General features: G+C 45.3%; 1 protein-coding gene across 5 annotated transcripts in view; it reads left to right on the top strand.

Moving 5' to 3' along the window:
• The window catches only part of Zxdc (ZXD family zinc finger C), a 31,766-nt gene extending 16,720 nt beyond the window's left edge, over window positions 1–15,046 (top strand). Inside the window, exons 8-11 of one of the 5 annotated variants that reach the window (XM_085690589.2) lie at window positions 10,295–10,464; window positions 10,604–10,657; window positions 12,279–12,380; window positions 13,523–15,046. In XM_085690589.2, coding sequence (XP_085546715.2) covers window positions 10,295–10,464; window positions 10,604–10,657; window positions 12,279–12,380; window positions 13,523–13,609 — 413 coding nt within the window. In that variant the 3' untranslated portion in view covers window positions 13,610–15,046. Of the gene's footprint in view, window positions 1–5,671; window positions 7,890–10,294; window positions 10,465–10,603; window positions 10,658–12,278; window positions 12,381–13,522 lie in introns of those variants that run through there. The other 4 variants (XM_048416474.3, XM_085690586.2, XM_085690588.2 and 1 more) reach the window with 4 other exon arrangements.
• The last annotated feature ends 57 nt before the right edge of the window (window positions 15,047–15,103 follow it).

The following is a 15,103-nucleotide window of genomic DNA, read 5'->3' as shown; positions in this document are numbered from 1 at the left end:
TTATCTCTGCTACCTACCTGTCTTTTTCAAAAAGCACTCTTGAAATCCTGTGACCAGCCCGGAGGGAGTCCATGTAGAGTTCCTGCCTTTAAATAGTCCTTGGAGCCACTTGTGCCTCTCCTAACATGTACTGTAAGTTCACACTTACCCTTTCTGCCTCAGGTGACCGTGCACAATAGTAGTGTCACCATCATGCCTACAGCTGTAACATGTCACCCAGCCACTCCTTGCATCTTCTCCGTAGCCCTGGTGAATCTGTTACTGACAGCATTTGCTGTCACAATCATGGGATGTTCACTCTCAGCTGGTGTTCCCCAGGTCCCGTCTCTGCCTAGGCCAAAGCAGACTCCCACCTGGGCTCTGTTGTCAGGTCTTCCTGGTCTCCAGGCATGTCAGGGCCTCGGCCCTTCTTACCTATCATGATGCTTTTGAAGAATACAGTTCCTTGGCCTGCAGACTCCCCATGTGCATTTCCTGAAGCCTTCTTTTGATTAGATTGAGGTTCAGGTCTTTTAGAGCTGGAGATGATGTGCCTTTGTGCATTGTGCTAGGTATAAGTGTATTGACATGACATAGATATTTTGCAGTTGTACGCCCCCAACTATACTGTTAGCTTCGGTCATTCTCTGGAACTCACAGCCCACTGAAAGCTCTTGTACTCAGTCAGTGTTACACAGTGAAATGACAGGATCGGACCAAGAGCAGGATCTATGTGAGGAGGACAGTGAACTTTTTCCAGCGCTGGTGACCAGAAGAACTCACCTGAAGCATGTTATCTACAGCGTTTATTGGGACTCAATTATATAAGGCCCAGCCCCTCCAGAGGTAAGGTTAGCAGTTTGTGACCCAGGACTATACTATACATCACACTGTTATCATTGGCTCTCTGAAATGGCTTAAGTACCCCAGGGAAATATAACATTCTTCTTTTTTTGTTTGTTTGTTTTTAATTTTTTTTTGCAGGGGGGGCAGGGCTGGTTCTTGACTTGTATGTATGTTCATGTACCACGCCTGTGCCTGGTACCCTTATAGGCCAAAAGATGGCATTATATCCCCTGGAACTAGAGTTGCAGGTGATCATGAACTAGCAAATGGGTAGTGGGAATCAAACCTTGGTCCTCTGCAAGAGTGGCCTGTGCTTTTAACTACAAGGCTATCTTTCTATCTAGGAAGCAAAAACATGCTTACAGGCGGGACATTCTAGGACCCCTAGGTCATCTTCCAGAAGCTCAGCAAGGCTAATTGTTTACTATGTGCAGAAGATATCTTGTTTCTCATGTTTTCCACAGGTAACACTAGACAATGAGTCTTGGCTGTGATAGTATGACCCTGATGCTGTGTAGGTGATTTGTATTAGGGTTCTACAGATACATGTACTCCCTCCCCACTCACTGATGCACTCTATCACTCTCGGTATAGACTCAGGTTATAGTATGGCTAGCATTGATTTTGTGGCTCTGAGTGTCCTGGCTATGCCTGTTGGGAGTTCCTGAAAGTGTATTCTTGTGCCCTTCCAATGTAACCTATCCTGAATTCATCTTATCACGTACTTGTCCCAGCCTGCAGCCAACCAATTCTCCAGAGAGCCCTGGTTCATTTACTGGAGACTGGTATTTACAACCAGGTTGCAGGTCCAAGACTGTGCTGTCTGCTAGTGAACTATATGCCCTAAGTTCTCAGTGACCATGCTAGAAAATATTTGTAAATATCATTGTTAACGATCTAAGCTGTGTTCTCTATGCAGAATGTTAACGATTTTTTGAAGGTATATACACAGTATTTCACACTCCTTGTTACTGTATTGGTATTTATAGTGAAACATTCCTCTGTGAGATCAGCTCAGACTAAGTGGCTTCTCGTCAGGTAGGGTTGTGCTGCTATTTTGGCAACAAGTTTGAGGGGAAAATTTAGGTTTCTGGGGTATCTGCATTTTGACATTGCGATGAGAGATTATTAATTGTATTTAAGTCTGAGCACAGACTCCCAGTATGACTACACCATATGTGGCTTTAACAAACAGAAAGACATCATTACTGTAAATGTTAGGTCCACACTGCGTGTGCAGTCTCAGAAAATATGTGGTCTGAAATCCAAGGCTACTCCCAGTGTGCTGCTACTGAGAGTAATACAAGAGAACTGCTGGCATCTTCAGCTCAGGCATTTAGCTCCTCCTAACAAAATCGCCAGTGTAAGAAATCTCAGTGTGAGAATACCTTTGGAGAAGGAAGGTCATTACTAGATATTGAATTTATGTCCTTGCACATAGTAAGCAGTGAGCAGTGGCTTAAGAGCAGGGAAAGGAAAGGAGGCACAGTGTGACCAAAACCCGAAGGCCTCTGTGTCACTCTGAAAGTATAAACAAGTCTTAAGTACATTGCCAGGAGACAAAGATTGAATACATCTAAGCAAAGCACACCTTTAGGGAAATGTATGGGAAGTCAAACAGTGACTCAGAACAAACCCCAAAGCAGGGCTAACCTTAGCGTGGAGTGGTTGTTGTCCTTGTGTTACACAGCAGAGTTAAAGAACATTTATTCTGAAAGCTTAGATCTCACGTGCAAAATGAAATATGGTAGAAACCTAAGGAGAGAATGAGTAAAGGCCTAGCAATATTGAAAATGATTCTTGTAGCTTGTGTGCAGACAGCAGAAACAGTGAGCTTGTGAAGATGTTTATTCATGAGGCTAATGAAGTTGATTTACTAGACTCTAATCTGTACCCAATGTTTGTAGACACAGTACATGAAATGAGGAATGAATAAAATTACAACTAACATCTTCATAGGGAAAAATCTTGGCAGGACTTTGTTTTCTAACCATTTGTATAAATTACAAAGTAAAATTCATTTGGAAGCCAAAATAAAGCCTGCTAAGCTGTTGGGTAGTAGAATAAAAAAAAAATACCTAATACAACAGAAAGTGATAGCCATGGAGTTATCTAGTTTGATCCCTTGAACAGTAGCAACACTTGTTTGGATCTCTTGTGGAGATTAAATGAGACTGTAGCCATAGGACACTTGAAGTATAAACTACTGATGACTCTTCCGGGGATGTGACTGGAAGATAGGTACAAATGTGTGCACAGGCAGCCTCTTAAGAAAAGGAAGTACAAGGTGGAAAACAAGCGTGTAACAGCCAGTGCAGTGTAACCATCTGTTCAGGTTGGAACTTTTGACTTGGATGGAACAAAGCATATTCTTAAATGCACACAGCTGTCCAGGCCATTGGTTTCCATTTCTGCTGACTTTGAATCAAGGAAAAACAACAAAAGAAAAGTTGTACTGTCAGTGGAAACAGAAATAAACATATCACACACACTGTTATAGTACATTATAGTACTTGCAACAGCACAGCATTCTGAAAGACAAACGTGAACACTATAATACAGAAAAGGTACATGCATCAGTCTATTGTGCAATTGGCTACATACCATACTCTACCTAGGATAGGAACAGCGAAGGCTGTCACCACACAGAATGGCCATAGTGCTTCCTTAATAATAGGTAAAGTGTTCTAAACAGCATCTGGAACATCTTGTATTTATTATATTCTAACTAAACAGGGATTGGAAAGTCCGAGTCAATCATAATCAGAGGCCAGTGAAGAGCCTTACTGTTTTCTCAACAGGTATGTTTGTTTGTGCACGACCAGAGGAGGGAACATCAGCAATCCCACACTTTTCACTCCCTTATTTCCTTGAGATAGGCCTCTCACTGAAGCTGAAGCTAGCCCTCTTGTCTTCTAGCTAGGCCCAGCAAGTCTGTTTCTGTGCCTTCCCCTCCTGTCATTTCTAGGGTTACAGGCATGTTCAGCCATGCCCAGCCTGTTGATGTTGGCTCTGGGGATGCAAACTTGGACCCAAGTGCTATATAGCAAGCGCTCCTAGCCACTGAGTCATCTCTCCAGCCCTCAACAGATCTTAAGTTGTATTCCCTAAAAAATTAATAGGGATCACTGGTGAAAATAGAAATTTCATGATGATTTCTGCTGACTAGTGTCACACATCTGTCATAACCAGTACTCAAGTGGGGACAGGTTCAAAGTTGTCCTCAGCTCTCTGGTGAGTTTGAGAATAGCAGCCAGCACCCACTCAGTGCTGTGCTTCAAGGGCACAGGTGTGCCCAGGTCATTTGGGAGTCACACCTATTCTTACTCTTTTGTTTTTGTTTTGCAAGACACAGTTTCTCTGTAACTTTGGAGCCTGTCCTGGAACTAGCTCTGTAGCCCAGGCTGGCCTAAAATTCAGAGATTCACCTGCCTCTGCCTCCCAAGTGCTAGGATTAAAGGCGTGCACCACCACTGCCTAGCTTTTATTTCTATTCTTGCCATAGATGTTTATGTTCTTCTGAAGGGTTTTGCCTTGAAAATAAACCAAAAATAGAACTAAGGTGAATTCTTTGGAGATGTGATAATTTATAGATGACTTCACTCTTGAAAAGCCCAAGAGATCCAGCTAAAAAATTAGCAAAAGGAGATAATTTAGTATCCAGTTAAAGAATGTCTGCCATCTGGAGTTCTCTAAAGGGCAGCAGTTAGCAGTGAAGAAATGTGGTTGCAGGGTCACAGCAGCCCTGCAGGAGGAAATTTCACAAGCAGGCAGGCATTCTACATGGAGAAGACAACAAAAGTTAGCTGAAAGACAGAGTTGGGTTACTGCCTGGTGGTGTAGTTTCTTCCCTCCAATACACCAGGGAAAGGTGAGCAGTGGATACCCAATCCATTGAGTGGAATGGAAGTATCTGATGAGAAAAGGCTGAGTAAATCAAATGATGAAATTAATGAAGATAGAACCAGGAAGGAATCTGAGAAGAACTTCGGTTCTCAATAGGGGCATCAGAAAAGATAAAACCTGGAGATGAGAAGGTATGGAAACAGGTGGCAGACAATCTAGGGAAGGCCTGAGACTGCAGTGTGGTTGGCCTGTCCAAAGAGAAGTCAGGCTGACCTCACTGGAAACTAACAAGGTAGAGGGAGAGTGGAGGCACTAAGGTGACCCAGTTGTTACCCCTTATAAGCCATGATCACATCTCTGGTCTTCACTGCAAGGGTCAGTAGAAAAGGGACATGATGTCTTAAAAGGCCATTCCACCTGCTCTTTTGACAATAAACTGACAGATGTCATGCGTGGAAGGAAACAAGAACGTCTGGGGATTTCTGTGGCCATCTAACTGAAGCCAACGTGTCTAGGGGTCAGTGATGGCCAAACAGTGAGAGGGAGTTGGGGCCTGTCAAGAAGTAGGGGCCCCTAAAACTGGGTATGAGGAAAAGGAGTGTTACAAGCTTGACACTTATCCCACAGGGTGGTAACACTCTCATTTGGAAGTCCAAGGAGGCTTGAGGACAGAATGAGGTGAGAAAGCTCAAGAAAGCAAGGGAATGTCTAGAGACTACACTAAATGTTCAAGCCTGTCACATGACTACCACAATATCCCAGCAGAGAAAGAATGGTGGCGTATCATGGGTAGAGTCACAAACCGGAGCCCAGGACACAGAAACAGGGCCTGGTGCATCCTTGCATGTGGCAGAGGTGACCCTGTGTACTTCTGACAATTGAATGCTACCCTTTGTGGATTTCAAAGGGTTTAGGGCTTTTGAAACACTGTAACAACAGCCAGCACTTAACTGCACTCTGCTCTACCTACTGTAACAGAAGGACCTGTTTTGTCCCACAGTCACCTTGGCAGGCTAGGCAAGGAGGCAGTTCTTCACATGTTACACATGTGCTGGCAGGAGGCCCAAGGAACCAGAGGCATGGTAAAGACATTTTGTCAGCAGATTTGACCAGAGCCACATCTGATGAGAACTCAAGGCAGATGAGCACTACCACGAACAAGTGTTTGCAGAAGACTGCCAGAGTGGCTGCATAGGCATCCAAGGAGGCCCTCTTGAAGATGACCTGGGTGTCTACAGGGACATTAGGTGATGATTCCAAGAGGAAAATAACAAAGCTGGGTAATGATTCCATGTGCAGCTGCACCTTACTGTCTAGCTTATGAAGATACCAGGAGTCCGTGGAAAGGACCCATCTGCAAGCTGCTATTCTACCAAAATTTTTGATAAGAGAATATTTACAACTCAGATGTATGACAACAAAACCGTACACTTTGTGAATGTTTTTGGTGAGTCAGTCTATAAGAACGATGGATGATGTATGGATGGACATCTATGTATATATTTACATAAAAAAAGAAGTTAGGTAAGACATGCCCATGCATGGATAGTCTCACCCAACACTGGGTGTGAAGATTGTGACTATTTTACTGTGGTCATTTCTACTTTTTGTATTTTGAGAATACATCAATTTTGTAATTTTAAAAACTGAAATTAAAACTGTCACATTAAAATAGCAAGCAGTAGAATAGGCATTTCTCCTGAGTGGCTTGTGAAGCTTTCCCAAGCTCTCTCGTGTCATTAGTACACAGACATGTGTGATTCCCTTTCCAGAGAAGCAGGAGAAAGAAGCCAGGGTAGGCATGTGCTTTCCACTCAATTTCTTTGGTAGCCCTGGGGTGCTAGTCCCAGCAAAGCCTAGTCTGTAGCCAGAGAGCTATGTGGCCATATCATGTGCATGTGGCTGAAATGCCCGAGTGAGTTGGTGGCCGAGTTGAGTCTTGAGTCAGTGATCTTGTCCTCATTGTAATCTTTTCACTTTAAAACAAATACCTTTGGGCAGGTGTATCACAGGTTCCCCCCACCCCCCTTTAGCTACCATCATGAATGAAGAAGGGACTCCTTGAAGGAAGAGGTTTGTGCCAGGAGTCACATTGCTGTCACTTCTTTCTAGGAGCGAATTTAATGACATCTATAAAATTCCATGGAAGTTTAAGTGCAAAGCACTAGTTGAATTTGGATTTCATGGAGTTGTCATTTAGCTGCAGGAGCTTTGGCCCACCTTATGGGACACACACACACACACACACACACACACACACACACACACACCTAGAACATGCAGGCCTATAGTTGAGGTGGCTTTGGGGAACCAAAGTGGAGTATAGACTTTACACTGTCACCACATGGTTTGTCCATTAGCCAGGTGCCTCTGCTCCAGCTATGCCTAGTCTCTCTTCTCTGTGTGTTAAGTTTGGTAAAGCTCTTTCAGGCACTGGCCTTTGAGGACTGTTGAATGGCTGCTCTCTACAGGCCGTGTCTGTAAATGATCTTGGGTGGGCTCTGGACATCTCTGTTCTGAGCCTGAGCTCTTTCATTCTCCTGACCTCAACTAAAGGCATCATTGCAGGCAGCCACTTGAGCACAGTGGGACTAGTCATTGAGAAGCAAACATCCAGAGTGATCATAGCAGTAAGGGACTACCCCCTACCAAAGAGAAGGGACCAAGAAAAATGGTGTCACCAGAGTCTAGAAGAGGAACAGTGCAAAGAGACAGACAAGGGAGATAGTTACTGCCACACAACAGCAGCCTGTCTGGTTCCCACCCACCTGAGCCTCATCTCTCTGATCTCAGGATCAGGTTCCAGGTGCTCTTGGGGGAGCCCGGGTAATAGTCTCTAAGGACATGAAGGCCGAAAGTCTTCTGTCCTTGTCCCCATTGTTGTCTCCATACTGCTCGGGTGGTGGGAGCAGGGTACACTGTAAAGGGTCTCATTATGTAGCCCAGGCTGGTCCCAAACTATCCTATCTTAAATGCTGGGTCTAGTCGTATGAAGCATCATCAGCTACCACTGCATTTTTATTATAGGTTTACAAGCCATCCTTTGGGAGCTCTGGGGGAAGTATCATTGTACCACATGATGAAGATGCAGAAAATACTTGCTAAATGAGTAATAAAACTTACACAGATCACTAGCCATGGAACACATTTCAAATAGTTATATTTAGTGTACATATAAAAGCCTTCATATTAAAGCCTGACAGAGTTGTCATATCTAAGGTTTTCTGTGCACTTGACCTGATTCTGAGTTATTGTATTGTGTCTATTAGCCAACAGTAGTCCTCTCTAAAACTCTGAAAGGTATATGTCCTGTTATCTCCATTTCTGGATGAGGATCTTGGAACATGAAGCAGTAATAGCTAATGAGGATCAATACCAGGACTAGAAATTAAGGCAGACTTGGTCCCAGGATTACCCAAACCATAGGCCATGTGCTATGTCTGCCCTCCCTCGGTTGAAGTGGACTGTAAGGAGTGTGTAAGGCTTGCCTAGAGCTTCAAGGGGCTCCTGGTTAGTTAGGCAGCCTGTCAGCATGATTGGCCATGTCAAAGACTGGAAAACCATGGTATCTCTACAATCAATCAGTAACTGTCACAGTCTTTCAGGCCTTAATTAACTGAGAACCCAAGATGTCCCCCTAATAATAGTGGCCATCGCCATTTTGTTTATTTGTTTGAAACAGGGTTTCTCTGTAGCTTTGTAACCTGTCCTGGAACTAGCTCTTGTAGACCAGGCTGGCCTCAAACTCACAGAGATCCACCTGCCTCTGACTCCCTAGTGCTGGGAAGCCATCACCATTTTTGTTAGAGAGCAGCCAAAGACAATTCCCTGAGAATCTAGAAAAGACATCAAACCAAGTTCGTGGCAGTATTTGCTCTCTGATGGGAGGTTTACAGAGGTTGGTGAAGAGGAACATGGTGATAGCTTATCATGATATCATTGAACTTAGAAAGGCTTCAGCACAAAGCATGAGTAATCTCAAGAGACCTGTGGGAAAGAGTGGCACTATGATGGGTCACTCAGCTCATTGCTTTTCTGTTAAACAGGAAAGAAGATAGTGGAGAAATAGATGGTAATGACAAATCAAAAGCAAGTCATTCCAGGGCCACAAGTGACAAGGACAGGCAGGGTAAGGTCTACAAGATTTTTGGCAGAAAACTTTTAAGTCATATTATTGGCTTATTCTGCTCAGTTTCTTTTTTAAAACTCAAATTCCAACAACCAAATAGTTAAAAATCCACCTGTCAGTTTTAAGTTCACTGGGAAGGATAAATAGGAAGTCATACAGGTTGGCAAAGGAAAGAATAAGCCACTGTGAGCACCTGGCTTAACAAGGTGGGTGTCCAGCATGACTGGGATTGAATACTCTGGAAACATGAATTCCTTACACTCTTACCCTTGCAACAGCTATGCTGAAAAACACCAGGCAAACCTTAGAACATGCAGTGTAGAATACACACACACACATACACACACACGGCACACACCAGCTATGTCCTTATTTTTATGCCAGAGAAGCATGCTGGGTTAATAAAAAATTTAAAAGCGTAAAAGTTCACATGTGTATAGTTCTGGAGCTGAGTAAGATAGTATAGATGTTTAAGAAGCAGTGACAGGAAGTTTCTTACTTTGACAGACCCAGTCCCAACCCTGATCGGCTATGAACACAGGGATTTTGGCAGAGACTCTGGCAGATGAGTTGAAACTGTAATGGAACCACTCTTCCTGCAGTGAGGAGAGCTTAGTCTCTGCTTTCAACATGGGCTCTCCTCACCTGGTCCATCAACCTAGTTAATATTTGCACTTTAAGAAATTGTTCCTTAGCACCCCCACCTCGCCCAAGAAAGCAGGCTGTGAGAAAAGCAAAGGGAAGCCCTGTGCCTATGGCTCCAGGTATCATACCAGCCACAAACATGAGTATAACACATTCAGGACACCACAAGGTGCTGATGACCTTCAGGAATGAGATAAGCAGGTCCACGGGAGTCGTGGGCCTTGCCGAGGGCTATGGATTTTTTTCGTTTGGTTTGGTTTGGTTTGGTTTGGTTTGGTTTGGTTTGGTTTGGTTTGGTTTGGCTTGGTTTTTCAAGCTAGAGTTTCTCTGCGTAACAACTCTGGCTGTCCTGGAACTTACTTTGTTTACCAGGCTGGCCTCAAACTTACAGAGATCTGCCTGCCTCTGTCTCCCAAGTGCTAAGATTAAAGGCGTGCCACCACCGCCCAACCTCCATGTTTAAAAAAGAAAAAGAAACAAATCTTGCTGCAACTAGTAGGCCAGGCTGGGTGCCAGCCAGCTGCCATGGCACACCTTTGTGCGCAGAGTACTAAAACTTTTGAGTTTTCTACCTGCCAGGAGCTGTGGGAGTTTAGGGACATGCCTTCAGAGAAGGAGCACCTAGATTCAGGTTCTGTCAGGCAAAATGATTATAATAGGCTTGGTAAGTTTTCCATTAAAATCTGGTAGGTTTGTCTGTTTTACCTCTTGCATCATGAAAATTCCTTTGGAACAATGTTCAAGTCAGTGAAGCTGTATGGGATGATGAGAACCATGAAGCTTCTTCCTCACAAATTCCCAGCCAGGGAAGCATTGTTAGATGTGCTGTTTTTATCTGCTTGGTTTTAGGAACATCTGAGACTGCTCATGGGAAAATGAAAGGCAGCATCATCAACCATCCTCATGTCCACTCAGGCCAGCACAGTTGTTTCTGTGGAAACCTCATGGTACCCAGTGGAAATCTGCCAGCACCAGCCCCTGCAGCTGGTCTGCAGTGTGTCCAGATCCCTGTTCTGCAGGTAGGAGCCACCCACGTGAATGCTGAGATCTACAGGGACAGGATGGTGGAGGGATAGCCACTGCCCTTTCAGTAAACTACTCCAAGTCCTGTGTCCTGTCCCAGCCATCTAATAACCCCAGCCTCTCTCTTCTTCCCAGCCTGTCTCACTGCATCTGTGCAAGCCCTTGCCTTTGTTAGGACTGACGTATCAGGTTTGTGGCACTGTGTTACCCTGTGTCTAGTTCCCTCAACTTGGTCCATCTTCCCCACATCTCTTGGAGGTGTAATGGCTTGTGCCTCTGTCTTGCCAAGGCCTGCTTGGGACCATTTTATGCAGGCTGGAGGCATCTGAGACTACCCAAGCTGGTCATATGTAAGCCTCACAACTGTTGGTATTCATGTTGCCCCACCTCTACCCAGACTCTCCTATAAACTCTCTTTAGACTGTTCTGGCCATGCTTCTGGGCACCACTGCCTGCACAGCAGCTGGTGCAGGCTTTCATGTGAAAGTGGTGGGGCCTTTTTGATTTTTCTGCTTTCTCATTGGTCACTGAAGATAAGGCTCAGTCACCTCTTTGGGCACTCAACAGACCTTTATTTGACAGCCATCTATGGGAGCTCACTGCCAAATCACTCAGCAGCCCCATACATACCTGCACTACCAAGATGACCTCTGAGGAGGTGGAATGGGGAAAGAAGAGGTTTGGAAGCTGAGAGATCTGGCTATATTCTGACTCAGTCGCACACACCTGCATGGTGCACACCACTTAGGGCTGTAGATGAAACTCCAGTAGGCCAGTGCAAATCTAGTTGTCAGAGACTGAGGGTAGAGCTGTTCCTGTTACTTTGGAGACCTTAGAGACGGCAAGGTCTATCTGGGAGAGAACAGTGAAGGAAAGAGGTGGGACCAGGGGTAGAAGGCTGTAAAGGGCCTGCAGGGCTCAGATAAATGGGGAATGGGTGGCAAAGAGTGGCCTGGGGAAAGAGGTAATGAAAGGGTTCTAGACCAAAAAAGAAGCATGTGAGGGTTTAGTGGGCAGAGACTTGGGCTTGTGTAGAGAAATGAGCTGAAAATCATGTTCCTCCCTCCTAGTTTGACCCAGTGGTAGAACAGCTTGGAACTGTGAGAGAGATCAAATACTCCTAGAGATAGGGACAGCAAAAAGAGTGGGAGGCTTGTCCCACAGTAGTGTAGCCGCAGTGTGCAGGTCAGCTTGCAGAAAGCACTTCCAGGGCCCAGGGTATAGGGTGAAAAGGTTATAATAAAAAGTGCCACCACGGGCATAAAACGAGCCCACTGGAAAGTGTGCACCTGGGTATAACTCTTTGACCTGTCTTTTGACAGCTAATTGGCCCTCAGCTTCAGTTTTGTTGTCAGAGATGGAAACAGCACTTAGAAAGTCCTTGGGGAAGTGGGAGGAGTGCTTAAGTTTGGGGGTGGTAGGCAGCTGTAATTGAATATGCATATGAGAAGGCAAAACCATTCTTTCCTGATTTGCTTCTGGTGACCTGGCAACCTCATCTTGGGGCATCTGCTTTCAGGTCTATGTTTGGCCCATAGGTAAGATGGGAACAGAGAGAAGCCTTCCCATGGGCTTGAGAAAGTACCAGGGCGTCCACACAGAATTTAGTACACTATAGGAGAAGCGGTACTGTTGGGACAGGGGACAGTTTTTGAGTGTTGAAATAAATAATAAACATAGGGAGTCAGGCAGCAGAAGATTCCAGACTTAACTCAACTTTGGACTGGATTCAAAGTGAGAGATATGGAGGGGCCAGTGCTTGTGCTTCCTGGTTACCAGTGTATGATAGTTCTTGATGTTGCCTCCCCAGGATGACCCCTCAGGTGAAGGAGGCTTGCCACTGGCCCTCAGCCCGCAGCGCTCTGCCTTGCACCCCTACTTCACCGTGGATCTGCCTGTCTACGTCCTTCAGGTCTGGGTGCCTACAGTTCTTGCTCTTCTCAGTAGAACACATCCATCCCAGGTTTCCCTTGTCAGGAGGCTATAGCGTGGGTTAACAGCTGCCATAGACTTGTCCCGGAGATGCATTGGGTTGCTGGTCAGGTCCAGCCACCTTGAACTTTTTTGAAAAGATAAGGTCACGGCTTCAAATAAGGCTTGGTTGACACTGCAGTATCTGTTTGTAGAACAGGTGAAACGTAGTGTGCCCGTGATCACTGCACACTCCAGTTCTAAATTCCCCATGAGTGAGATGCACCCAGATAAGTTCAGTAGCTGTGCCATGTAGGTGGGTGGTTAAGCTGAGAGTGGACAGCCACTAGTGCAGCTCTAGGTCTGAATAAAAGTGACTTCTCAGGCTGCCGACTTTTCTCAGAAATGTCATTTGTACTGTTCTAAGCCCCTCAGAACACTATTCCTAAAGAAAGGAAATCTGAGCCAGACACGATAGACATAGATGATACCCATTAACCAGGAGACAAGGGTTGGAGAACTGCACATTTGAAGCCAGTTGAGCCACATAGTAAGAATTTGTCTCTAAAAAACACAGAAAAAGGAAGAAGATATGGGGTGGTAGGGAAGAGAGCAAGAAGCAATAAAGGAGGGAAGTACAAACTACTGGTGACCTGAGACCTGCCCACTACAGCTTGGAGCCTACAAGACCAAAGTAGGAGTGCTGGATTCTAGCAGGAGAGTGATGGGTACCACCCATTGGACATCCCTCTGCATTGGCCGCCTGCTGCCTGCGGGCTATAAGCAGACATTATCTCGATTTTTTTGGTTTTTGTTTTGTTTTATAGGAATGGGTGCTTGAATATATATGGACCCATAAGTAAGTCTAGAAAAAAAATCTGGGAAAACATAATGGTTCTGAGTTCACATTTTTTTGTTGTTGTTTTGGGTATTTTTGGTTTTGTTTTATTTTGTTTTTGAGGCAGGGTCTCACTATGTAGCCCTGACTAGCTGTCCTGGAACTCACAGAGATCTGCTTGTCTCTGCCTTGTGTTGGGGTCAAAAGAATGTTCTTTGAAGGGACAAAGTATGGGATAAGGCTTTGCTGTGCCTTCCCCTTCTCTTCCTACCCCACCCTCTTCACTTTTCTGCTTGGTTTTACAGGAGGTGCTTCCATCACCTGGAGGGTCTGCTGGGCTGGAGAGTGTGCAGGCACCAGGAAGCACTATCAACCTGCAGGACCTTCAGTGACAGCAGCCTGAGCAAACAAGAACATGTTCCAGGCTGTGTTTCAAGACCTCAGATGATTGTGGTGTGGACTGGGAGATCTCATGTGACTTCTGCTCAGCAGTTCAGCCTGATTCTTTGAGACTTTGGGGTACATGCATGGAAAGTGCTTTCATTCTGGTCCGGCAAGAGCCCGTTTGGGCTATACTCTTTGAAACTGCCTCCACAGGTTGCCCTCAGTGAGATAGACACCGTGTCCATGCCATGTGTCTGCATTCCAGCCTTTCCCAGGTCCCCATGGGTCTGAGCTGGGTAGCACTTGTTACATTAAAAGATTCCTGCAGTAAGTGGGTGGAGCATGGCTCCCTGCTCAGGTACGTCTCTGCACTAAGTCTGGACAGAGCCTTCTATTGTAGTGTGTTAACATTTTGTCCAAGACATCTAGAAATTTGGTTCTTTTGTGAGACCTTGTGTGACAGACTGCTTCTCACCTGCTAGGATGGTCTTGGTGGGTGTGTTGGTCTCACTACGCTGTATGCCATGGTGAAGCCAAATTCAGGCTGAGGCAGGTTGCACAGGCAGCTAGTCTGAAAGGCGATTGGGGTGGCCTGGCGCCCACCAGTGGCCTGCTAGTAGACCCTTTTTCTAGACTCATACTTTAGGAATGAAGAGTTCAGACTTTTAAAGTCATTTTTCTAAACTCTGTATTTGGAATTCTTGGTAAATAGTAACTTGTCTTCAGTCTCTACAGTGAGGTTCTGAATACTGTATGTTAATGTGTAGGGCTGGAATGATAGGTGTGTTTTATGGTTGAGGTTGAAGGTAAGGATATTATGTGACCTTGACCTTGTGTGTTTTCACAGTGATTCTGTCTTCCCAGGGGAGATGGTTGCCTTGCACATATTTATTTGTTAGTGAAGACTGGATACAGGGTCACACAGAAATGCATTTTTCTTGGGCCTTTGAAGTGTGTACTTATTCAGATACTGTTTTGGTTCTGCCCCATCTGAGTTGCTTTGTTTCTTGAATATGGGGAGGGCCCTGAGTTTGGGCATGAGTCTTCTCTGGATGGATCTGTGGTGCCATCTGCCTAGGTGCTGCTCCCTACTCAAGTGGGATTGCGAATCCTACTTGGGAAGGCTTCTTTTCACAGGTCTTTCCTGCATCACAGGCCCAAGTGTAGGGACTGGACTTGCCCACCTGTCATCAGGGCCCTCCCCACTCCATGGCCAACCTGGTACCACTGTCACCTGCCTCCAGAGCCCACCTCACAGAAAATCTTCCTTCTCCCACAGCCTCTACCGTGTGTCTGCCAAGAGACAGCATGGGCTGTCATGTTCTGAGCACTGGAGCTTCCTGCTGCCACACACCCAACTCTTAGTACAAATGAATAAAAGTGTTTGTGTGTCATGTACCAAAGATTTTGCTCTGATTTCATTAAAGGTATGTGCATGGTGTTGAGATTCTTGCCCCTTCTGCCCAGCTGGCCACCAGTTCTTTTGTCTCCAAGAGCAAACA

Source organism: Myodes glareolus, chromosome 6 (assembly GCF_982192425.1).
Source record: "Myodes glareolus chromosome 6, mMyoGla1.1, whole genome shotgun sequence".
In the NCBI taxonomy this organism is placed as follows: domain Eukaryota; kingdom Metazoa; phylum Chordata; class Mammalia; order Rodentia; family Cricetidae; genus Myodes; species Myodes glareolus.
This window is presented reverse-complemented; position numbering and strand designations above follow the sequence as displayed.